The sequence below is a fragment of the Felis catus genome, chromosome B3, assembly GCF_018350175.1.
Source record: "Felis catus isolate Fca126 chromosome B3, F.catus_Fca126_mat1.0, whole genome shotgun sequence".
Lineage (NCBI taxonomy): Eukaryota > Metazoa > Chordata > Mammalia > Carnivora > Felidae > Felis > Felis catus.
Window position 1 is genome coordinate 100089084 of NC_058373.1, and position 27073 is coordinate 100116156.

General features: G+C 33.9%; 2 protein-coding genes across 3 annotated transcripts in view; one reads left to right on the forward strand and one right to left on the reverse strand.

Annotated features, from left to right (window-relative positions):
- GPR137C (G protein-coupled receptor 137C) overlaps nt 1-22769 on the forward strand; it is a 65937-nt gene extending 43168 nt beyond the window's left edge. The window contains exons 4-7 of one of the 2 annotated variants that reach the window (XM_011283235.4): nt 16913-17062; nt 18255-18380; nt 18552-18670; nt 19932-22769. In XM_011283235.4, the coding sequence (XP_011281537.1) occupies nt 16913-17062; nt 18255-18380; nt 18552-18670; nt 19932-20109 (573 nt within the window). In that variant the 3' untranslated portion in view covers nt 20110-22769. The remainder of the gene's footprint in view (nt 1-16912; nt 17063-18254; nt 18381-18551; nt 18671-19931) is intronic. The other variant, XM_019833020.3, reaches the window with a different exon arrangement.
- An 828-nt stretch (nt 22770-23597) lies between these two features.
- The window catches only part of ERO1A (endoplasmic reticulum oxidoreductase 1 alpha), a 47829-nt gene continuing 44353 nt past the window's right edge, over nt 23598-27073 (reverse strand). Inside the window, exon 16 of the mRNA XM_023255690.2 lies at nt 23598-26651. Within this exon, the coding sequence (XP_023111458.1) occupies nt 26591-26651 (61 nt within the window). The 3' untranslated portion in view covers nt 23598-26590. The remainder of the gene's footprint in view (nt 26652-27073) is intronic.

A 27073-nucleotide genomic window follows, 5' to 3' on the forward strand; every position in this document is an offset into this window, starting at 1 on the left:
GCTTAACCGACTGAGCCACCCAGGCACCCCTCCAAAGTAAAATTTAGAAATAACTACCTGGATTCTCTTTTTAAAAAAAAATTTTAAATTCTTTTAGCAGCTAGAACAATGCTGTGTATTGGTTCTCTTTTTCAAAGTAGCAACTCTAACTGGGTTTTTAAATATTAGGTTATTGTCGATTTGAATAGTTTGTTTCTGCTCTTCCAATTTTTGACTTTCTTACATATTTAAGGTTTTTACTTTGTTCTTTGTGTTCTTATATAGATACGTGATTTATTATTTTGTAAACTAATAAGATATTTAGAGCAACATGTTTTCTCAAGTACTGCTTTGGCAGCTTTCCATAATCTTGTTATATTGTACAAACATTCTTATTTAACAAAAACAAAGAAAATTTTCTATTTGAGTTTAAGCCATGTCTTCAACATTACATATTTATATATCAATGTGAATTAGATACTGTCTTTACATATAGGTCTTCCTTCAACTTACTTTGATGGAAAGTCTAAAATTCATACATCTATCTTATTCAGGTCCCCTAACTTCCTTAAGAAGTTGCTTGACTGCTTGACTGTGTATGCATTTCAGCCTAAACAATATATAATTTCTGTACTCCAGTTTCTTGAAATAAAGTCTCAACTGTTAAATTTAAAAGCTTAATTGCCAAAAAAAAAAAAAAAAAAAAATGACCTGAAGGATTTCTTGTTTGTTCATCTCCATAGCTATTCTACATTTTATCTCCAACCCAGTCCAGATGTTTTGTACTCATACTTCATTGTATCATGGATAGAATTGTCTGCTCTGACCTATACTTTGACCTATATCAAGAAACATGTAAGAAACATTTATCTTAAAAGTCACTATTGTATAATGTTGAGGATATTATCTATACAGCGTTCCCCAGAAAAGATACTTTTCTCCAGTTCAGTCCCAGGTAAAACAGTATTGATTAAGTCCTTCTTTTCTCTGGCCACTATGCCATTCAGAGGCAAATATGTGGTTTACCTCTATATCAATCAGAGATGACCTTATGATATCCACTTTGGTTCTGGCTCTACCTCTAGTTTTATTTTACTTTCTTATTCCCCTACCACCACCAGACACACATTCTTATATATTTTTTATTTTGTTTGTATCTCTGTAACTACTTCAAATTCTCTTTTGTAATGAGGGTGGTATAAATAAATAAATTAACATAAAAATGGCATTGGATATACTGTTGGATATGTTTGTATCTCTTTTTTCAGATATATCAATTTTTAATTAATTTGGAAAGGCCTTACTGAGAGACAACATATCATAGTGATTAAGAGCTAGAAACCTGATTGGGCACCTGGGTGGCTCCGTTGGTGGTACATCTGACTTTTGATTGTACCTCAGGTAACGATCCCAGGGCTCTGGGATCCAGCCCCACGCGGAGCCTTATTTGGGTAGGTCTCCGCACTGAGTGGAGCCTGGTTAAGATTCTCTCCCTCTCCCTTTACCCCTCCCCTGCTCACACTCTTTCTCTCTCTTAAAAAGAGAGAGAGAGAGAGAGAGAGAGAGAGAGAGAGAGCTGGAAACCTGAGGTCAAAGAGATAAGGCAATAAATCCCATCTCTTCTGTTACTGGCCATATGGCATTGGACAAGTAACAGTATCTCTAAGTTTCATTCAGCTTATCTGTAAAATGAAAATAATGATAGTGTTGATCTTATAGGTTGTTATGAAGGTAAGAGTAGTACCTTCTAAGGTGGTTATAAGGATTAAATGAAATTTCATATAAAGTACTTAATATAATGCCTAGCACTTGGGAAGTGCTTGTGAATGTTAGCTATTATGATCCTAACATGTACTAAAGGATGGTAACGTAACTTCAAAAAGTTCTTGAATACCTGAAATAGTTGGCAAAATTTATCTGGAGAGGGGTGCTATACATGTAATCAGATTCTCAAAAGGAACATTGATCCAAAAAAAAGAATAAGAATCACTGAAAAACTGAGTTTCTCTTTTAAATATTTTAATTTTACTCGACTCCACTTTCTTTATGTACCATTTCGCATGGATTTCAATAAGGGTTGAAGTCTCTTAATAGGTGACATTTCATCTAATATTTAACTAACTTTTCTTTAAAATCTTTAGAACAAATATTACTGAAATTATGTAATGGCATTTTTAATCATAGGCATTTTTGTTCTGTGATCTACTGTAACTTTTATTACAATTTCAATTTTCTCTTATTTGCATGCTCATGATAGACAATGCTTTTAACTTTTTATCTATTGCTAACATTTCAAGTGTGTCTCATTAACTTGGACAAAATATAGAATTATTTTGATTATTTTTTACAAACCTTTTCTACGATAAACAAACAGTTTGTATTTATTGACATGATTGCATGTTACTATTGGTCTATTTCTCCCATTAAGTTTTTTTTATTGCTGTTTGCCTTGACTTCATTTGTATGATTTCTGTGGTATATTTGAATTTATTTATTTTTTCTCAAAATTACATATAACTATTAACATTAAAATGCATACTGATAAAATTATTTTTATTCTAATATTCCTTCCAACTTCAGAAAAAAATAATAATATTTATAACAATATAAGAACATAATGGACAAAATAACTTATCTACACAAAAAGATTTAAGCTAATGTAGATGCTTAGTCCCTGTAATGACGGGTTGGGGTTATCTGTATAAGAGAACACTCAAAGGCAGGGTGGGAATAAAAGTTAAGCTATTAGGTTTATATCTCTGGTCAGGGACATGCACAATTTTATATCTGATAAAAGTGTAAAGGGAATAATTTTCTGATACTTAAGATCAGCTTGTCTCCTAGCCCAGTGGGCCATGTGCAAATAATTCATTCTCTCTCTCTCTCTCTGCCTCTCTCTCTCTCCTGAATTCCTAACAGTTTTAATTATTATGTAAACCTTTCTGTCCAATGTTCACTTAACCTTTTATCCATATTAATTTAACGTATTAAAATGGAAAACAGCATCAGCATCTTACAGAGACACAGTAACATTCAATTAGACTGATTTTTTTTTTTGAGAGAAAGAGATAGCAGGTGGGGGAGGGGCAGAGAGAGAGAGAGAGAGAGAGAGAGAGAGAGAGAGAGAGAGAATCCCAAACAGGCTCCGCACTATCAACACAGAGCCCAGTGTGGGGCTGCAACTCATGAACAATGAGCTCATGACCTGAGCTGAAGTCAAGAGTCAGACACTCAACCAACTGAGCCACCCAGACTGATATTTCTGATCTTTCATGCAGACTAGCTGATCCTACAAGACCAAAGCAGTGATTTATGGTAATTTAAGCCATAATTAAAGAAATAGACTAAAATACTATCAATGTCTTTTTCCATCACCCTAAAATATTATATAACCAGACTTTAGGAGGATGATGGGTAGAGAAATAGAGACTGCACCTTCCTCTGTAATAGGTATGATTGCCATCTTCCCAATACTTTACTATAATTTCTCTCTTGAATTATGAGGATTTACTCCATCCATCTTAAGCTGTGGCACTTGGCTGCCTTTGTTACTCCAGTTCTTATACCCCAAGTCTTATTTCCTCTTCTGTTGCTGAGCAGACCCACCACACACTTGTCACATTTTAAAAAATCCGTAGGAGTCAGAGATCTAATTTCACTGTCTTGGAAGCATGAACCTTTTTGAACCTGTTTAAATTTTATAATTATCAAAATACAGTTGACCCTTGAACAACAGAGGGAGTAGAGGCACTGACCCATTACACAATTTAAAATCCACGTATAGCTTTGACTCCCCCAAAACTTCTTTTAATGTCTTTGGGTTTTTTTTTAATTGAAGTACAGTTGACACACTGACTCCTCCAAAGTTTGACTACTAATAGCCTACAGTTGACTGAAAGCCTTACCAATAATAGAAACAGTCAATTAACACACACTGTGTATACTGTGTGTATTATATACTGTATTCTTACAGTAAAGTAAGCTAGAGGAAAGAAAATGTTATTAAGTAAATCATAAGGAAGAGAAAACATATTTACAGTACTGTACAGTATTTGTCAAAAAAATCTGTGGATAGTAGACTCCAACCTGTTCAAACAGTTCAGCAGTTCAAACCTGTTGTTCAAGGGTCAACTGTTTATTTTTTAATTTACTAATTGAGACTACTTTGTTTTCTTACTTTTGATCCTTAGTTTGGCATTTTATTCTCAACATGGAATTAGCATTTGTGAGATGTTTTCCAAAAATATATGTAGGATTCTGCTTCTGGTAATGGCTAAGTAGCTTCTATTGGACAAACCTTCCACAGATAGCAATGATAAATTCTGGACAAAATATAAAAAGCACTGAAGGCACTGGAGAGCAACCACTTAGAAGAAGGAAATAACACTGAGTGAGTTTCCTGTTTTTTACAGCTTCTAACCTGAGGGAAGTTCTCATCCACGGGGCAGCCAAAACTAGAAGAGAAAACCTCTGTTTAACTTGCTTGAAGAATCAGAAGACAAAATTCAAGTAACTACCACAGATGAAAAATGAGTGGGAAATTTCAGGAAGAAGACAGCCAGGTAGAGGAAGCCCCAAATTCTGATGATAAATTCTGCCAAATTTTTATCTGATACCTGAACTGCACGTGAGCAAGGCAGAATTCAAGCAGCACAATTAAGAAAAAAGGAATTGAACTGATATTTCAGTTGCTCTCTATACATGGAAGACAGTTTGGGATTTGAGTCTAACCACATTAGTTTTTGCTTGAAAAAAAAAAAGGAAAAGAGAAAAATCAATACTTTTTAGAAGAATATAACAGAATCCAGACTCTCTAAAACATGTCACTCACAAGGGGCAGAGCACAATCCAAGATTACTAGATATATGAAGAAACAGGAAAAACATAAGTCATACTTAAAAGGCAAAAAGTGAAACTCAAAAAGCAATCTTTGGAGGCAATCCACCCTTCCAGATGATGTAGGTGTTGGCTATATCAGACAAAGATTTTATATTATGTTTAAGTATGTAAAGGAAAATACACTTGGATAAATAAATAGGAAAACTCAAGAGAACTAAAAACTATAAAAAGAATTTCTAGAATTAAAAAATACAATATTTAAATTAAAAAGTCACCAGTTGGGCTTAACAGCAGATTGAAGATGAAAGAAGAAAAAAAAAATCAATAAATCAGCAGAAAGTATCCAATTTGAAGCACAGAGGAGAGTAGGGGAAAGATGATAATAAAATGAACAGAATCTCGGGACCTAAGTATGCATAAGTGGAAAAGGAAAAGAGGGAGAAAATTATTTTGGAAAAAATATTTGAAGAAATAATGACTGAAATTTTCCAATTTTTGATGAAAGACATAAATTTACAGCTCAGCAACCCCAATCAGGATAAATATAAAGAAAGTGTCATATAGGTTCATTATAGTCGAAGTACTTAAAACGAAAAATAAAAAGGAAATCTTGAGAGCAGAGAAAAATAACGCATACATAAGGGAACATCGATTCAAATGATCACTCATTCTCATCAGAAATAAGGGAGTCCAGAAGACATGGAAATGACATCTTCAACATGCTGAAGGAAACATGTTATCAACTCTGAAATCTCTATCCAATTAAAATATTCTTAAAGAATGATGAAGAAATGAAAAATCTTCCAATAGAACTAAGAGGGTTAGTTACCAACAGACCTGCACTACAAGAAATGTTAAGAAAATTCTACAGCCTAAAGGGAAATAAAGTAAACTTGAATTTCATCTCTTCAGGAAGGAATGAAGAACACAAGAAATAGTAAATATTTGGGTAAATATAATTTCTTAATTTCTAAAAAAGAAACATGACTGTGCAAAGCAAAACTTACAATGTGAGGCTTACATATGTAGATAAATAATTCTCTCTATAGTATATATAACAGTGATAGCAACTATAGTATAAAGGACAGGGGATAAATGTACCCATAATGTTGCAAAGTTCTTACATTTTATGTCAAAGTGGTATGATGTTAACTATTAGACCATGGAAGTTAAGGATATATATCATAATCTTTAGAGTAGTGGTTCTCAAACTTTTTGGTCTCAAGACCCGATTAGACCTCTGAGAATTATTGAGGACTCCAATATCTAGTGTTATATCCATCTATATGTACATTATTAGAAATAAAAATTGAGAAATTCTAAAAATATTCATTTCTTAATTCATTTAAAATAACAATAATATATTATCCATTATGTTAACATGAATAACATGTTTTATGAAAACTAATTGTATTTTCCAAAACAAAAATAAATTAGGAGATCGACATTGTTTTACATTTTGCAGATCTCTTTAATTTCTGACTTAATGGAAGACAGCTGGATTTTCATGTTTGCTTCTGCATTCAATCTGTTGTGATATGTCATTTAGGTTGAAGTATATGAAGAAAATCCATCCTCACACATATATGTAGTTGGAAAATGGAGGAGAATTTTAAAACCTTTTCAGATAATTGTGGATATTCTTCTTTAATACTACACCAAAAATCTGAAGTGGAGGTTTCTTGAAGGTTAGTTGCCATGCAGAATCTAAAACCATATTAGTGAACTTTCTGTACTACTATTGGTCTATCTTACACTTTGAATGATTGTGTAACATCATGCATTGATCATTGGAAGAGAGTGGTCAAGATCTTCAAAATGATGATACATTTCATTGGACAGTATTCAAAATCACATTTATTAATATTGCCTCCAATGTCATCAGAAAAGTGTTTAAGTTTTTAGAAGCTGCCATGCCAGTCTTATCATGGACATAAGAGTTTACAAGTTCTCAAAAATTCTAATTTTCATTAGAAAATTTATATTTCACCATTGACAATAGTGTCAGATATTTTCTTTGAAGTGACAGGATAATTTCACTTATTTTAAAAATATATATTCCTGGTAACCAAGTATGAATAAGCATTGTTTGTCTTCCATAGTTGTCTGTTGAGTAAAAAATGGTGTTGCATAAAAAAGTCTAGTTTAGCTCACAAGTCAAACAACCACATAAGTGCTTTTCCTCAAGACTACCACTATGCTTCAGTATGCAGCAGAATTGCTTTAAGTGCATGTCTCATGTCATCACGCAGAATTTTTTTTAAGTTTATTTATTTATTTTTGAGAGAGTGAGAGCAAGCATGAGTTGGGGAGGGGCGGTGAGGGAGGAACGGAGAGAGAATTCCAAGCAGGCTCCACACCATCAAGGCAGAGCCTTGAGAGAGTGAGAGCAAGCATGAGTTGGGGAGGGGTGGTGAGGGAGGAAGGGAGAGAAAATTCCAAGCAGGCTGCACACCATCAAGGCAGAGCCCAACGTGGGGCTTGATCTCACAAACCATGAGATCATGACCTGAGCTGAGATCAAGAGTCAGATGCCTAACCAACTAAGCCATAGGCACCCCTCATCACACAGAATTTTAAATAGACACATACTTTAGGTTGATAATTAATAAATATTTTCATTGCTTCATCAAGGATATTCTTAAGTGACACTGACTTTCTTTTTTAATCAGGAATTCATAGTAGTAAAGAATACAGTACAGTTTGGGGCCACTGCCTTGCTTTGTACTAAGGCCCAGAAGTTTTCCCTACCATTGCTTTTGTATCATTAGTGAACATATCAACACAGTTGACCCAGGATAAACAATCAGAAGAGCTTTCAACACTTTGGATATTTCAGTGCCACTTATGTTTCTTCTCAGACATTGACATAAAAGAATACCTTTCTGGATGATTAGTTGATGCTCACACTGGATTATTACAAACAAAATTAGTCCTGCTTCATCAAATTCAATCATTTACAAGACAAAAATAGAAATCTATAGATAAGATATTAAATCTTTGTTTTCAGTTAAACCTTCAAATCAGTTAATTTCTGTACTATTGGAAAATGGCAATGCCATAATTTATTCAATGGACTTCCCATCTGGCAGGCATTCAGTACTGTCCGCTGTGTAAGGCTTTACTGGTTTCTCAGCTACTGTGTGTGCTTTCTCAGCCAGTGCAATATAGTAATATAGCCTGTAAATATTTGAATGGTGTTTTCATTTCTAATTTGGAAAGCTATAAAAACAATTTTTAGTGTTTAAAGTGCTCACCACATCTGCATTTAAATTTCAATTCCTCTTGCTTTTAATCTCTGGTCTCAAAATGACTCTGCAGCCTAACTTGGGCCTTAATATTATTCAGAAATGTTCTGTCATAGAAGACACAACAAGGTAAATTATTAACGTTTGTAAAGCCTATTGAAAGATACTTTTCATTACATTTTATTTGATAAAACAAAACAAGAAATCAGTTTCATACAGTTCCTTTGAGGTAGTTTCCTTACTTTCTTGAGTCAGAGAGTTCTAATCACTTTCCTCTTTCTCAGCATCTTAGAGATAAACAGGGAAGTTGTATGTTAAAGATATTTTTTATTGTGGTAAAATATATATAGCATAAATTTTACCATTTAATAATTTTTAATTGTATAGTTCAGTGGCATTAAGTACATTCATATTGTTGTACAACCATTGCTATCTATCTTAAGAACATTTCATTATCCCATAGTGAAACTCTGTATCCATTAAAAAAAATAATTTCCTATTCCTGAGACAATAATCCATTCTTAAATATTAAAAAAAATATGTTTTCATTTTAGAGTAAAATATGATTAATTTTTAATATGAGTTTAATATCAAATTTTAAATTTTTTAAAGTTTTTGAAGAAAGTTCTTAAATATTGTAAAACAAATCTGTCAGGTATACCAATTCTTATTGTATTTCCATGGAGGTACAAGGATTTCAAAATAACTACTTACTGGATAATAATGGAGTTTCAGCAGATATAACCAAAGAAACCTAGTAAGAAGCCAGTAAAAGTAAGAAAACAATCTGAGTTCATCTCTGAAAATGCACATATTTATACCCTAATTCTATTATATCAGGAATTCTGTAAAACACAAGAATATACATGCATACAAAGTGTTGACATCATCCCTTATCATGTAGCCTCTGGAAAACTCTGCTGTACATCCAAAAGAGAATTAGAGTACAATAAGTAAATAACATCTTAGTATTTTTTTTTTATCATTTTGATTTTGATCTTTAAGGTCCCTTGGACCACACTTTAAGAACTGCTACCCTAGAGCAACCACTTAAAGCGAAAACAAAACAAACCCAAAACTGGAAAAGTATAGTTAAAAATCCAATAGATAAGTTAAAATGTAATCCTAAAAAATATTCAATTAACCCAAAAAAACACAGGAAATAATAGAGGAAAAACAAACACCAGCAGCAAAAAACAAGCAGAAGCAAACAGAAAACAAATAGTAAAATGTAAGATTTAAATCCAAACATATCACCAATTATATTAAATGTTAATGGACTAAACATCCCATTAAAACGTAGAGATGGTCAAAATGGCACTTTAAATATAAAAAAAAGATATGTCAAAAATAAACAAATGGAAACTATAATATACTATGCATTCAGTAAGCATAAGAAGGCCCTTTAATATCAGATAAGATAGATGTAAAAACCAAGTATTACCGATATAAAAAGATACCTTTCATCAGGAAACAAAGAATATTAGCAAATATAAGAGGTATATTTCATCAGAAAGACATAAAAATTATAAATGGGTACATGAAGCCAAAAATAGTAGGAAATAAAGCAGAAAAAAAGATTTACCAAAATGGTGAGAAATAAAAGGGGGAATTTGTACAATTATAGTTGGAGATTTTATTGCCCCCCCCCAACAACTGATAAAACAGTCAGTACAAAAAATCTGAACAGCACTACCAACACCCTTGAGCTAATTGACTCTCAGTAACTGGAGGGTACACATTCCTTTCAATTGAGCGTGCAAATGGTCATCAAAATAAACCATACAAGGCACCATAATAAAAGTATCAATACTTTCAAAAGAATTGGAATCAAAGAATGTTTTCTAGCATAATGCAATTAAATATCAGTAATGATATGATATCTAAAAAAAAATCCAAATATTTAAAAATTATAACATAATTCTAAATAACCCATAAGAAAAGGAAGAAATCACAAGGGAAATTAGAAAACATTTCATATGGAAGGATAACAAAATACAATATATCAAAATTTGTGGGATACTGCTAAAATAGTGCTTGAAGAGAAAAATATATCTTCAAATGCTATATTAGAATGGAAGAAAGATATAAAACTATGGCCTAAGATTTCACCTTAGAAACTATGGGGGAAACTAGGACAAAGTTAAAAAAAAAAAAAAAGAAGTCCAAAGCAAGTAGAAGGACTGAAGGACTGAGATAATAAAGATAAGAATAGAAATCAGTGAAACAGAAAATAAACAATAGAAAAATTAGAGCCAAAAGTTAATTCTGTGAATAGATGAACAAATTTTATGTACGGAAACAAGCGCAGTGAAGATACAAATTCCCAATATCATGAATTAAAGAGGGAATATCACTGTAGATCTTAACAGGCATTAAAAAAAATGAAGGAATATTATGAACAGCTTTTTGTGAGTAAATTTGACAACTTAGAGGAAATGGATAGATTGCTTTAAAAATACAATGTAACAAATTGGTAGAAGATAAAATATTAGTTCTGAATTGCCCTATATTTATTAAAAAAATTTTGATTTGTTATCAGAAATTTCCGTCAAAGAAAACTCTAGGCCCAGATGGTTTCACTGGTTAATTTTATCAAATCTTTAAAGATAAATTAATACCAATATTAAACTCTTTTGAAAATATAAAAGGAAAGAACTCTTTCCAACATATTTTATAAGGACAGCATTACTGTGATACCAAACTTGACAAAGATATTACAAAGCACATAAAAGCTACAATACTTAAAGACTCAGAATCTAAGCAATATGTAAAAAGGAAAAGATATTATAACCAAGAAGAGTTTATCCCAGGAATGCAACATTGGTTTCACATTGAAAATCAAATCAGTTTAATTCACTCATTAGGAGAACAAAGGGAAAAAATAAATATGTAATAATTTGAATAGATGTAGAAAAAACATTTGATAAAATTCAGCACCCTCCATGACTTAAAAAAACATGGAACTCTCAGCTAATAGAGTATACAAGAAATAATTCTCTATCTGATAAAAAGCATCTATAAAAAACCTTCCATCACTATCATACTTAAAGTATTGTTTTGCCCCTAGGATTGGAAACAAAGAAAGAATGCCCATTTTCACCATCTCTATTCAATATTCCAAGAAAACAAGAAACAAAAAGTATAAAATTGGAAATAAAAAAGTAAAACTGTCTATACTTAACAGAATTGCTTTTGTAGAGCACCTTAAAGAGTCTGCTAAATAACTACTAGAATTCATGAGTGAATTTAGCAAAGTTCTCAGGATACAAGGTCAAAATGCAAAATTATTGTGTTTTTATATATACCAAGAGCAGTCAATTAGAAGATAAAATTCAAATCACATTTATGTTAGCATCAAAAAACAAAATACTTAGAAACAAAATTTCCAAGGCACCTGGGTGGCTTAGTTGGTTAAGCATCTAACTTTTGATTTCTGCTCAGGTCATGATCTCATGGTTCATGAGATTGAGCACTGCATCAGGCTCTATGCCGACAGCATGGAGCCTGCTTGAGTTTCTCTCTCTCCTTTTCTCTCTGCCCCTCCCCCGCTCACACTCATGTTCTCTCTCAAAATAAATAAATAAACTTAAAAAAAAAAAAGAAACAAATTTTCCAAAAAAACCCAAGCAATATCTCTGTACTTAAAACTACAAAATATTACTGAGAGAAATTAAAGAAGACTATAAATCAATGAAGACTATTGTTCATGGATTAGAAGATGCAGTATTGTTAAGATGGCAATTCTTCCCAAAATGATTTACAGATTCAAAGCGATCCTAATCATAATTCTACGATGTGGTTTTTAAAAATAGAATTTGGCAATTTTATTCTAAAACTTATATGGAAACGCAAAGGACCTAAAAATGCATTTAAAATGGTGCATTCTAATAAAACTTTGTACTATGATGAAAGTATTCTATACCTTCATTGTTCAGTATGGTAGCTAGCTATATGTGACTATTGAGCACTTGAAAAGTAGCTATTGTGACAGAGGATCTGATCATTTAATTAATTTAATTTAATTTAATTTAAGTGTAAATAACCAAATGTGGCTAATGGCTATTGTATTGAACAATGCAGAAAGAAACACTGAAAAAGCAGGGGACTTACACTACATGGCTTTGAAATTTAGGATACAGCTACAATAATTAAAACACTGTGCTACTGGCATAAAAGAGGCAAACAGATCAATGGAACAGAATAGAAAGCCTAGAAATCAATCCACACATATAAGGTCGTTTGATTTTTGACCAAGGTGCTAAAGCAATCCAAACGGAAAAGGAAACCTTTTTAACTAATGAGGTTGGAAAAACTGGATATCCATATGAAACAAAATGAAGCCCAACTCCATCTCATACTATACGCACATAAAAATATTTCAAAATGGATGATAGACCTAAATGTAAATGAAAAAATTCTAAAACTTCTGAAAATAAACACCAAAAAGTATCTTTACAACTTGGGCATAGGCAAAGATTTCTTAGGTCATAGAGTAATCAGAAGGAATAGATTGACGAATTAGACTTAATTAAATTTTAAATTTCTCATCCAAAGAAAAGACTAATAAAATGCAAAAGCAAGTCACAGACTTCAAGAAAATATTTGCATATTTCTGACAAAGGACTCATTTCCAGCATATATAGAGATCTCTTACAACTCAATAATAAAAAAAAAGACAACCGAATTTAGAAGTGGACAATGATATGAATAGATTTTTCACAAAGAAGATATACAAATGGCCAATAAACAAAATGTCATTAGTCTTCATGAAATGCAAATTAACAAAAATGAGATACTACCACACAACCATCAGCATGGCTAAAATTAAAAAGATTGAAAACCCCTATGTTGTCTAGGATGTAGAACAACTGGAACTCTCATACTTTGTTGGAAGTATAAAATTATACATCCATTTTGGAAAGAGATCAGGCAATTTCTTATACAGCTGAATTTATACCAACCATACCACCCAGTAATTCCATTCTTAGGTATTTACCCCAAAGAAGTGAAAATATATGTCCACAGAAAGATGTATATAAGAATATTTATGGAAACTATCCATCAACAGAAAAAACTGTCACATAAACAATCTCATATAATTATTAAGTGGAATTAGTGTGATTAACTATCCTGGTTTCTCTGGGACTGAGAAGTTTTCTGGGACTTTCAGTGCTAAAACTAGGAGACTCTTAAGCAAATCAGGGCCAGTTAGTCATTCTAATTATCCACCTCAGCAATACAAAGACCATAGAATTACTAAAACATCCAACAACATGGGTGAAGCACAAAACATTATGCTGAGTGAATGAAGCCTACAAAAGAGTTCTCTTTATATGAAGTTCAGAACTAAGGTGTGGCAAAAACAGAAGCAGGAGAGTGTATACATCTGAGGGTTTGGCTGATGGGGAAGGGGTGTGAGGGAACTTTCTGGAGTGATGGTAATGCTATTTTGGTAGAAATGTGGGTTACACTGGTGTACACATTTGTCAAAACTTAGTGAATGGTAATTTGAAGTTTCTGCATATCTACATTTTAAAAATACCTGTAAACAAATATTGAACTCTAGCTAATAACATGCATACCAATGTGTTAATAATATGCATACTGAAGTGAGGTGTGACTCTTCTTTCCTTGTCTGGTATGGAATTTCTAAAAAAAGTGGTGTAGATGTTAGAGATGGAAGAAGGGAGAATGATACCTTGAGGATTGCTTCTGAGTGGAATTCTCTGTTATTGACTCCATTCATTTTAGAAAGATTTTCTTTAACTTTTTGACAACAGCTTCCATGTTGCTGAATCCATTTTTCTGTTTTGTTTTGTAATCCTGTGTTTTGCAGGAAGAATCTTACTTTGCTTTCTAAATCAGTGAGCTTCTTTCATTGTTATATATATGTAATCTAGCTGTAATTTTGTTTTATTAATTGCCTCAGTGTTATTGACTCTTTGCTAACTTTTCTCACAACCTTTTTTTTTTTTTTTTGGCTTTTATAGTATTTACAAGTATAAGCAAAATATCTCCATATTATGTCTTTTAGTAGTCATTTTATTTCTCCAGAAAGTTACTTAGGATTATTTTAAGGGATGGCAGTGCTTACAACATTCTAACTTCTTGTTATCTAATGTTTCTTTAATACTATAGTACTTTTAAAATTGGTTCTGGATTGGCTTTAGATTAGCTTCTGTTTAATGTTTTTTTAATATATTTTGAAGAGAGAGAGAGACAAGGCATAGGCAGGGGAGGGGCAGAGAGAGCGGGAGACACAGAATCCGAAGCAGGATCCAGGCTCTGAGCTGTCAGCACAGAGCCTGACATGGGGCTGGAACCCACAAACCCTGAAATCACAACCTGAGCAGAAGTCGGATGCTTAACCAACTGAGCCTCCCAGGCACCCCTATATTAGCTTTTTTATTAACAACTTTTTTGGGTATTCACAAAAATAAAAATGTACACTGTAGAAAATTTTAGCCTTGATTTTAGAAAATTTTAATCTTGTTAGGGTTTTACTTGTTTTCACGCATACTTTTTGTTATGGTAATGAGGTAGGTCAAAAGAGTACTCTCAGCACCTGGGTGGCTCAGTCGGTTAAGTGCTCGACATGGGCTCAGGTCATGATCTCCCATTTTGTGAGTTTGAGCCCCATGTTGGGCTCTGGGCTGATAGCTCAGAGCCTGGAGCCTGCTTTGGATTCTGTGTCTCCCTCTCTCTCTGCCGCTCACCTGCTTGCTTGCGCGTGCTCTCTCTATCTCTCAAAAATAAATAAAAAATTTTAAAAATAAGAGGGTACTCTCAACATCTTTCAAGGTATCTTTTATCTTTTAGTTCTCCTTCTTCTTATATACCTCTAAAATGTGTTGTTCTTATAAAGAAGTCAGTTATAATAATGGTTCTCAATCCTACCAAACCCAGTGCACGCTTCTAATAAGGTTTTTTTTTTTTTAGTTTATTTATTTATTTTTGAGAGAGAGAGAGAGAGAGAGAGAGAGAGAGAGAGAGGGCACACATGCATATGGGAGAGGGGCAGAGAGAGAGGGGAGAGAGAGAATCCCAAGCAGGCTCCTTGCTGTCAGTGCAGAGCCTGATGCAGGGCTCAAACCCATGAACTGAGATTGTGACCTCAGCCAAAATCAAGAGTTGGATGCTCAACGGACTGAGCCACCCAGGCACCCCTCTAATAAGTTTTTTTTTTTTCTTTAACGTTTATTTATTTTTGAGACAGAGAGACAGAGCATGAACGGGGGAGGGGCAGAGAGAGAGGGAGACACAGAATCTGAAACAGGCTCCAGGCTCTGAGCTGTCAGCACAGAGCCCCACATGGGGCTCGAACTCACGGACCGTGAGATCATGACCTGAGCCGAAGTCGGACGCTCAACCTAGTGAGCCACCCAGGTGCTCCTCTAATAAGTACTTTTAATAATTTTTTTCTATCCTGAAATTAATAGATTATTTTAATCTACCTACACACATAACCAAAAACTCAATGTAAGTGCCCTTAATATAAAGAGGAAATAAAAGGAAAGTAATTAACAACGATTTCAATATGTAAATTTAGGGGCATGATATACTAGTCAGATGCTTGTTATCTATACACAGAAACCGAATGGGACAGCTACAATGCAGTGGATCTTTTTGGCAGTTGTGTCACTTCTCAGAATAATGTTTTGGTTTTTTGGGGGTTTTTTTCGGCGTGAATATATTTTTTTTAATTTTATTTTTTTAAATTTACATCCAAATTAGTTAGCATATAGTGCAACAATGATTTCAGGAGTAGATTCCTTAGTGTCCCTTACCCAATTAGCCCATCCCCCTCCCACAACCCCTCCAATAACCCTCTGTTTGTTCTCCATGTTTAAGAGTCTCTCATGAGGGGGACAAAACATCAGAATAATGTTTTTAATGCATAATATAAATAGGATTACAAAGGAAACCAATTGTATTGAAATATAGACCACAGGTTAAGAATCCCTGCAACTCTACTGGGTGTGAGTACTAAATTGTGAGTACTAAATTATAAGAGTTTTCTATTTGGGGAAACAATGGAAGCCTTGATATTAAAATGTTATTGATTCAAAAGTGCATTTGAGGGGCGCCTGGGTGGCGCAGTCGGTTGGGCGTCCGACTTCAGCCAGGTCACGATCTCGCGGTCCGTGAGTTCGAGCCCCACGTCGGGCTCTGGGCTGATGGCTCAGAGCCTGGAGCCTGTTTCCGATTCTGTGTCTCCCTCTCTCTCTGCCCCTCCCCCGTTCATGCTCTGTCTCTCTCTGTCCCAAAAATAAATAATAAAAAAAATAAAAAAATTAAAAAAAAACAAAAAACAAAAACAAAAGTGCATTTGAGTGCCTACATCATTTTGTCGTCAACATAATGACATCAATAGGGATTAACTAACATCAGCTCTCTAATAGAATAAGGCAAATTACATAAGAGCTGTATTTCTATTCTAATTTTGTATCTCGTTAGAAACCAAGTGTATGAAATGGAATAAATGCTTCTATTTCCCATACTTTTCTCATTAGGACTAAACTACCTCTCTGATTAATATCAATTTTGCCAACTTATTTCTTCATATTACTTAAGGGAGTAAGGTAACCTTGGCAGGACAAAATCTTCCTCCAGCTACCATTGGGCAAGTTGGCAAATAATTTATCTGTATTAATAGGGTAATTTAAACCCAAGTGGTTCTAAGAATAGGAATCATAAAGCAGGATAATCAAGAGTTTGTTTCAACAGGTGCTCACTCAGTGTTTTCTAAGAGTGCATTGCAAGAGGTGACCATGTCGTATGTGTATGAACAGCCTGTCATGACAAATGTGCAATGTCATGATGATGAGTTTTATTTCTTTTAGGGTATGTCTCTGTGCCAGACTGTTGTTGTAGGCTCTGTAGTCATTCTCCTCTACTCTTCAAGAGCATGTTACAATTTGGTGGTGATCACCATATCTCAGGATACATTAGAAAGTCCATTTAACTATGGCTGGGATAATCTTTCAGATAAGGTAAGTAGCTACCATGTATTGCTAATCTAATAATTTAATAAGGAATTTAGCCTTAACTAAGAGAACATTTTAAGTGTTTGACTTACAAACAAACACTTTTATGGAATCTCTAGCTACTAACAGTAATCAGACTTAAAGCTTTATGTATAAAAATCCTCATTTACACGTGTCACTTAAAATCATTCGTCAGAATATTTTCTTTTCTTTTTGCAAATAATACTACTAGTGACATAAACCTACTGTTCATAAACCTATCTTGCTAATTTTTTTCAAGGACAGTGTTTAAATACCTCTAGATAAATGGATTGTCTGTCATTAGCTAGTGAATATATCTTTAACTTGTTAGGATAAAAGTTATTCTCTCAAACCCAAGACCTACATATAATCTAAATATGTGGTTCAGTTTGTTTAAATAATGACTTTTTTGAAAATCTAGTATCATCAGTCATGTTAATGGGAGAGCATTCATAGTTCCTTGGGTGTCCAGGTATTTGCTCCAATAATTCCCAGTACTCTATATTTAACCTCCCAGCACTCTCCATCCCCTACCTAAAAGTGCAGTTTGACATAGCTACCTGTCATATGTTTACATTAACTTAACTTTGTACTGAATTGAAGACATTCTGGAATACCATTTTATAAGAATTTCAGTTACCATTCTAAAGAAAAGGAATTTTCATATGTGGTTCCAGATGGCAGAATCTCTTCACTCCTTTTGCCATTTCTCTCTCCCAACATCTAGTAGGATAAACAAACTCAATACGAAGTTTAGGCCCAAAGACATATTTTTAAATAGCAGTGGAGCTGAACAATTTGATATGTGACATTTCTCTACAGGTGTAACTCAGTAAGTGCTATTATGTTGCCCATGGAGTAGTTAGAATGAGTAGTCTCTTTTATAACTCTCTTCAGACTTTGGGGCCAAAAAACGAGATCACTCCATTTTATCCATATGTTAAAAATATTTTCATAAATTGATGCATTGAAAAATAGCTTTTTATTCTACTTAACATCAAAGCACATTTTTACATCCTTTAAAGGATATGAAACCACAAAATATGGAAAATTGGAGATTTATGTGCCTGTGGTTGATGTGTTTTCAATTACCCTACCTGACGCAAGTTAATTGTGGAGGGTGACTGCTTACACATCAGACAGACTTAAACATTGCTCTGTCACACTCTGTTTACAGGCTCATCTAGAAGATGTGAGTGGAGAAGAGTATGTAGTATTTGGAATGGTCCTCTTTCTGTGGGAACATGTCCCAGCATGGTCTGTGGTACTCTTTTTCCGGGCGCAGAGACTAAACCAGAATTTGGTATGACATCATAAGATTCCCCAATGCCTGTTGCCCTTATCTTTAAAAACAATGGAACATTTATATTGATTTTCTATTTTTGTCAAAGTTTAAGACTAAAAAGCATTCTAGATCTGATCCTTCTTTCTTAGTTGGAAAGTAAATCTTCATATGTTAATATTTTGTTCACAGGCACCTGCTGGCATGATAAATAGTCACAATTACAGTTCCAGAGCTTACTTTTTCGACAACCCAAGACGATATGATAGTGATGATGACCTGCCAAGACTGGGAGGTTCGAGAGAAGGAAGGTAGGTGTTCAGGATGAGCACTGAATACATCGAAAAGGAACAAACTGAAGCTTCGGGGCTAGTACTGAATACATTGAAAAGGAACAAACCTAAGCTTTTTAAACATTTTTTAATGTTTATTGATTTTTGAGAGAGAGAGAGAGAGAGAGCATGAGTAGGGGAGGGGCAGAGAGTGAGAGACGGAGACCCAGAATCCGAAGCAGGCTCCAGGCTCTGAGCTGTCAGCACAGAACCCGACGTGGGGCTCAAACTCAGGAACTGTGAGATCATGACCTGAGCCTGAACTGTGAGATCATAACCTGAGCCGAAGTCGAAGGCTTAACCAAGTGAGCCATCGAGGCGCCCCAAGAACAAACCTAAGCTTTGACCCAAATATGTAAAAAGTGATTTGGTGATATACGTCAATAAATAAGATCATTTAAACCAGACCTTAGAGCAATAGATGCTACACTTATAGTGGAACCTATACTATAAAAAACTATCATCTGACTCTAATGTTACCTTTATTTGAGAAACGCCTTTGGGAGTAAAATGGTACCATCTTATTTCAGGATCCCATGTTGCTTCAAAGCTGGCAGAAGTTAGTAAGTAGGGAAGGAATACAATTAGAGTGACGTATATGTTTCCTTATCTATAGTGCTATTCAAAGCCCACAGGAAAACCCTAGATTAACCTTTTGGGAATCTTAGATGCTATAGGAAATCTCCTTGTGTCCTTCTTACTCTAAAATCACTGCAACTCCATACCATTAGCTGTGTATCAGGGCAAAGTGAAAAGCTAAAAGCATACCTCCATAATACTTTGAGCTTGATATAACATTTTCTGTAATCCTCATTTCATCTGGACAATTTACTTAACCTGTTTTTTTCAGCCTGTTTTTCACCTATAAAATAGGGATAATAGAATTTATCTAATAGGATTGTTGTAAAAATTAAATAAGGTATGTGTGTGTATATATTACTTCATGTATATACACAGAAACATGTCTTACAAGAGCCTAGTCCATAATAAACAGCACTATATTATCATCTGATAATCAAGTTCTAATTCTGACGTATTTATTCTTTTGTAATATGTGATATAAAATCAAAGATATTATATAAAAGTCATTCCATTTTGTAGAAAGCCATCATATTACTTGGCAAAGAATATACTCAATATTTGAATACTGTATTATGAAATTCATTGAACACTAAAAAATGCCAATGTGACTTACATCCTGATCACACTCCTATCACTTTTTTGCCTTTTCTTGTTGCAGTTTATCAAATTCGCAAGGTTTGGGCTGGTATGGCACCATGACTGGGTGTGGCAGCAACAGCTATACAGTCTCTCCCCACCTGAATGGACCTATGACAGACACTGCTCCTTTGCTCTTTACTTGTAGCAATTTAGATATGAGCAATCACCATAGCTTGTATGTAACACCACAAAACTGACAGCATTACCGAGCCGTGATTCTTCCATTGTTTCTCATGAACGTGTATGTTCGATGTGTTTAAATGCCATCTACATAAACATTCCATTATCTGTTGCAACTGAAAACACAGCCTGGAAATGTGGTTCAGCAGAGAACACACCTGTTACTTTTGACTTCTTCATAGCAAAATGAAGTAAAATGGGAAGTTTGGAGTGGGAGAAAAGAAGGATTAGATCTTAAGGCACTTGATGGCTGCAAACATCCTGACTTTGGAACATCAAATGCATATTTGCATATTTGCACTTTTATCTTTGTTCTGAAAGAGTACACTGCAGTCCCCAAAGTCACACTCTAGGGTTCACACTAGGGTATTATATTGTACACCTAATTAGGAGGCAATTTCCCTATGAAAATCAAAGCCTGTATATTCAGTGGTATATTCTATGTGGAATTCTTACCCAATAAAAATTTTACGGTGTGAACAGTGTGCAGGATTAAGGTATAACAATGCACCATTATTTTTAAAAATCTACTTAAAAATATGTGATCACTGAAGATAGTTCTTTTAAGCATGATTGTAAAATACCAACCAAAATTATTCCATCATTTTTTTTAAACGACAGTAGTAATCCTTTACAATGATGACCAGCAGTGTTCTTTGGAAAGCCACAGTCATTTCTTCAAGAAGAAAGTATACCGGTGAAAATGATGTGGCTACTTTGAGTAGAATTGGTCAAGTGATCATTTTGTATGATTAAGATATATTATAGTAGTTTAAGCATGGCTCTTCAAGAAAGCAATAGTGATTTTTGCATAGGGAGATTTGGGTAGAAACTTCTTGGGACTAAACACATTTACAGATGCATTTAAGAATTATTCATAAAATGTACAATTCTAAGTTAAAACATGAATACATTTTCAAAAGCATCTGATTTGGCTGAACAAGATACAGCTGATTGTACCTATTGAATCAGGATTGTCCTCAGGTAAATTAAGTCATGATACATTATTGCAGTAAACTCAAGTGCAATACTTTGTAAGACATATAATTCCTCCTTTAGTTTTCCCATTTTTATATCTTGTATATGGGCAAAGCCAGATTAAATTTAATTCAAATTAATTCCAGCACTAGACTAAATAAGAAAACTGATGTACTAACTAGGTAAGTACAAAACCAGTGTTTAACAATATTGGAATACTTCTAGAATTATATTAAAACTGTCTTGAATGTCCTATCCCAAATCTAAAAATATATATATATGGTAGGCTAAGGTAATAAAGGATTTTAAAATGCACTTTCTACCAGTATCTATATGGAAAGAAGTAGATGCTGAATACCTCAAGATGCCAAGGGAACAGGCAACATTGGGAAGTTGTCACAATTGTGCTTAAAGACAACTAGCTACATACAGTTGTCTGCTGATCTATTTCTTCAGAACTGCAACTAATACAACTGTCCTTTTCTGTCTTTTGACTAGAAAGTTATGTTTTATTTCTACTATCATTTAAAATACCTTTCAAGGTTTTAATAATTGCTTATTCAGTGATTTCATAAGAGTATAACAGGAATAAATGAAATTTTTAATGCTTTTGATCTTTTGGGAGGCTGGTATACAGCCAAAGAAATTTCTTCTTTTTATCATACAAAATGACTTTGAACTCAATCAGAAGCATAAGCCTATAGTGATAAATGTTACTTTGGGTCTGTTTTAAATTCTCTGATTGTAACCAAATTACTTAAAAATTTATAGTACAGAAGTTAACCTTGGTATTTACATGACAACATAACATACACTTAACCGGGTATATTTTGATGACAACTTCAGTTCTTAGATTTCTATTCAGAATGCCAACTATTTATTTTCCTAATAATGTTGAGTATCTAATTACCTAGAACTATCTGAAAAGATGTGTTATCTCTTTTAATCCTTGAGGTTCCAAGTAAATAAGATAAATTTTTTTCTAAGGCCTCCCTACATAGTGTTCCTATTTGACCAGATAAGCAAAGATTACTTTAAAAAAAAAAAATTCAGATAAAATATCTTGGTTCTTTCAGTGGCATTAGTTGATTCTTCCAAATTTCAGATTTGTAGATTTATTCTTATCACTGACTTAGGGTACCTGAATTCTTGCATTTGTCCCCTTGTACACATCTCCCACAATACATCACCAAAGACAAAGAAAGATAAGCTTCTGGCCCAATTTTTGCTTAAAAATTCCAAAGCACTAGGAGCACTTTAAGTTTGGTCTCGAAAGAAGGACGTGTTTATGAAATCAAAGGGCTACCGATTCCCTGCTCATCCTGCACTGAAGCACATGATGACAATTTCAAACCTTCCTTTTTGGTTCATTAATTAGAACAGTGAATTTCATTGCTTAAGTGTGTAATTCTACAGTGATTAGCAGTACTTGTTTTTATTGTTTCATTTGGGTGGTCATTAATTTTGAAACTCTTACCACTCAGTGTAGCTGGTTGTAGTTTTATGAAAGATGTAATTTATAGCTAAAGTGGCTTTTTTATGCATAGCTGCCTTTTTTATTGTTTAACAGTGTTTCTCAGCTATACAATCAGTTTCAAACTGGTTGTGAAAGTATAGCTGTGGCCAATGAATGTATTTATTTGTTTCACTAAATTGTAACAAAACACTACTGTTAAAAATAAAAGTGTTTGTGCTTTTATTTGGAGGTCTGGTTTTCTTAAATGTCTCAACTGATGACACTGACTTCTGTCATACAAGCATAAGAACCCTGGTGCTACCAAAGAAAAGAGAAAAATATCAGGAATTACAGATGATAGTTTGCTGTTCGTGAGCTTATATTTATATCTGGACATTGTGTCTCAATATTGTACACTAATTTGACATGAACTGGCACACGCTTTATTTAAAAATAGCAATATGATTGTGATAGTATGTTTATTCAAACATTTAGCTAAGAAAAATCTTTGTAAGGGGCGCCTAGGTGGCTCGGTCAGTTAAGCATCCAACTTCGGCTCAGGTCATGATCTCACAGTTTGTGAGTTGGAGCCCTGTGTGGGGTTCTGTGCTGACAGCTCAGAGCCTGGAGCCTGCTTCAGAGTCTGTCTCCCTCTCTTTCTGCCCCTCCCCCACTCACGTTGTCTTTCTCAAAAATAAACATCAACAAAACTAATTTTTAAAAAAGTACAATGCTTAAAAAAATTTTTTTGTATGACATGACTTCTAACGCCTCTTTCTCTTTGAATTTTAAACAGGAATAAATTTATCTAGCCTGTAATCTTGGGCAGCTATTCATTGATTACTTGAGAAATTCTTCAGTGATGTTGCCTTTTCCCCTAAAAGAAGAGTTCTTAACTATTTTTTCCATAATAGAATCCCTTTATAATTTGCCAAAACCACACCAAATTTTGAATGCAATTTCAGGAGATTTACTGGCCGCCCCCCCTGAAGTCCACAAATCCTTGGGAATCTATTAACTCTTGTTGTAAAGAATATTTGGAGTGAAGGTATGACCTCTAATGCAATAAAGTTGTCATTTTAAAAGCAATTTATTCAACAAACATTTATTAAGTGTTCAAATGCCAAAAACTATGCTATGGAGATGCAAAAATGGATAAAGTTCCTTTTCCTGCCCTTAAGGAGCTCACATTCTAGTAAAGGAGGCTTAAAAAAAATACAGTACAGTAAGTGACACAGTAGAGGTAGGTTGTAATTACAGTGGTGACATTTAAGAGGAAATTAGGCGATCCTCCTTGGGTGAAATAAGGAAGATTTCACAGAGACGGGCTCTCTGCTGGCCTCCAGGGAGACACGGGAATTTTCCAGGTGGGGAAGGATGGCTAGAGCACCTGATGCAAAAAGAACAGCACGCATCAAGGTGTGGAGGCCTGATCCTGGCACATTTGAAGAATTGTTTTATCAGAGCATGGGGGCTGGGGTGGCACTGGAGACACATCAGAGGACCTTGTTAGAGTGCTTCTAGAAAGCCTGCTGTGGCAGCATGGTGGGGCACACGAGGGGAGACAGGCTGAGAATAAGGAGACAGGTTAGTGTAGTGCTCTAGGTTAGAGCAAACAAAAGGGAAAGACAGAGAAATGGAGATAAACTCCACAGCGCTTAGACACCGACTGGACAGGGGAAGATGGAGAGGAGTGAGCCTAGAGAATTAAGATGATGATGGTTCTGAAATTAGCCAGAGTAAGGAACAGGGGCATAAGAATCGATTTGGGAGGAGGGTGATTAAGATATACAAGCATCTGTGGAACAACAGTAAAGACATGTAGTAAACAGATGGATTGACAGGTGTGGACTAATAATAAGGATTTAGAAATCATTGAATTAGAATTACTCAAGAGTGAAAAGTGGTGGTGATTAAGGGCAAGAATGAAAGTCAGAGGAATAACATTTAAGGCATTAATGAAAAGAAGCTACAAAGGGAAGTATCCAGGAGTGAAATATAAGAAACCCTGGGGAGAAAAGGAACCCTGGGACTGCCAACGGTGTCAAATGCAGGGAAACAAAAGTCAAATGGCTTGTGAACTGAACTGTGAATTTATAATTTGAATTTTTGACTTCAAAAGAAGCAATTGTTAGGAACAACAGAGCCAAAAGCAAGATTTTGGTTATGGAGCAAGTGGGAGGTGACAAAGTGAGGATGGGAATACTCTTTCAAAACAACTGACTTTAAAAGAGGGCAGGGCAGGACATGAAAGTTTGAGCAGCATACAGACAAAATTATCATTTAAACCCATCTTCCACATGTTCAGATACTACAAATGTCCTTTAAACTTTTACACATGGCACTTACTCCATACTCCTTTGAGTCTCCAACAATATTGACTTAATTAGTAAATGTCTTTCTTTTCCTGCCTTATTCAAATGAGGGGTGGGAAGAAAATATGACATATTGTTAAACTTAGCTCTGTGATTATTCATTTAAAATATACTGAATACAAATTCATACATTCATTCAACAAATATGTATTGGATACCCACTATGTGCTTACTACGTGCTTGGCACTACGCCAGGCTTTAGAAAGGGCACAGAAAAGAAAAAGTATACAGCAGTATAAAATGATATTTCTAAACCATTATATAAATAAATCCTGCTTTATTAATAATGTGACATCTCAACATGATACACCTGCTAAAACGCATAGAGGGCACATCCTTTTGAGGTATAGTTTTTTTCATTCACAATTACCATGTGATCAAAATTCTTATACTTCTTCAAATATTTTTATCATTGAAGGACTGCCACTAATGAAAACCTCCCGAAATTGGTTAAGTTTTAGGGAGAAAAAGGAAATGAACCTCACGTACAAAAAAATTATACGCCCTATGACTACATATCAGGCATTAAGAGGGCAACAAACTCAAAAAGAACTTTACAGTGGAACTCAAAATGATTCCTTATTCTAAGGCTTACCATATGATAGTTCCACTTTTATATTTTCCTGAAAAAATCATTTAAGAAAATTATTCAGTATTACACACTGAAGTATTTATAAGGCTCAAAGGGCATGATGCCTGAAACGGACTTGCAAATGATTTAGGAAAAAACAGTATATGTCTGTATATATACAGAGAGAGCATGAAAGATGAAGCAAATGTGAACGATTCTTGAATCTGGGTAAAAGAGTTCTTTGTACTATCCTGGAAACTTTTCTGTAAATTTGAAATCATATAAAAATAAAGAGTTTCCCCCAAATCTTATTCAGCACTAGGTAAAGTATTAGGAGAATAAATATATAAATCTATTCAACTTTTCACAATGTTTAGAAATCCCTTAAGTCTTTGAGTTGGTATTATATCTTTCTAGACACCAAAACGAGCCAATCAAAATAGCAATATAATTCTAAAACAGATTTATTTCATACCAATGTACTTTTTGGGTTGCCAGATAAAACACAGGATTGCCAGTTAAATCTGAATTTTAAACAGGAAATAATTTTTGGTGTAAGTATGTCCCAAATATTGCCTAAAGCAAGCTTACCTTAAAATATTATTCATTTTTTACCTGAAAGTCAAATTTAACTGGGCATTCTGTATTTTTTTTTTTTTTCACTAAAGCTGGTAACCCTTAATGTACTGAAAAATTTTAGGCTGTTAATTATGGATTATTCATGAGCCTCCTCAGCATTTTCCTATAAAGCGGTCAACACACCGACCATAGCTTTATTTATATTACATCTTCTTAACACAAAATTCTTGAGAGACTTAACATTTACTTAGTTTTAACATATATGAATTTGATAATCCTCATTTTATTCAATGTTAAACTTTAAAATTTTTACCACATCAACAAAGTATTACTTTTACTCACAATAATATTATACACAGACTTAACACAATTAAAAAAAATTGTCTACTTAAAACAATATAATTCTCCTTTTACAAAAGCAGCTTTATATAAAATGTTTGGCTTAAGAATGTCATTGCTCATATGCCTCTGAATGAAATTCCACTCTTTGGCCTTCATAGTCCAGAAACAGGCACATTTCAACTTGTTTTCTGTTTTCTTTAATGAATATTTTGTAACAAATTCCTGAAGTTTTCTAATTCTTTCACACTTGTGGAAATTCTGTAAACAAACAAAAAAATTTCACTCAGAAACGATCATAGATATCTTTTCTGCTATTCAACTCTGCATTTTTTAGAGCACAGAAAAATTTTCAAGTAATTTATTTCAGTATATTTAAAGATGTATAAACCACGTAGTCAATTTTGATGTACTTGAGTTCTTAATTTGATGTGGTAGAACCAAGATAATATTGCCCTGAAATTAGTTTTTAAGTATTGAAAACTTAGTATTAAAGGTTTAAAATACAGAATTATAAAGTACATAAACACTAAAATACTTAGATATTTAAAGTATTCATAAGTATAGTCACATGCTTAGCATTTAAAGTACATAAGTATAAATTACATAAACATTAAAATATGTAGTTTAAATATGCATAAGTATATGAATAGTGAAACTCATCAATATTCCATATTTAGTAA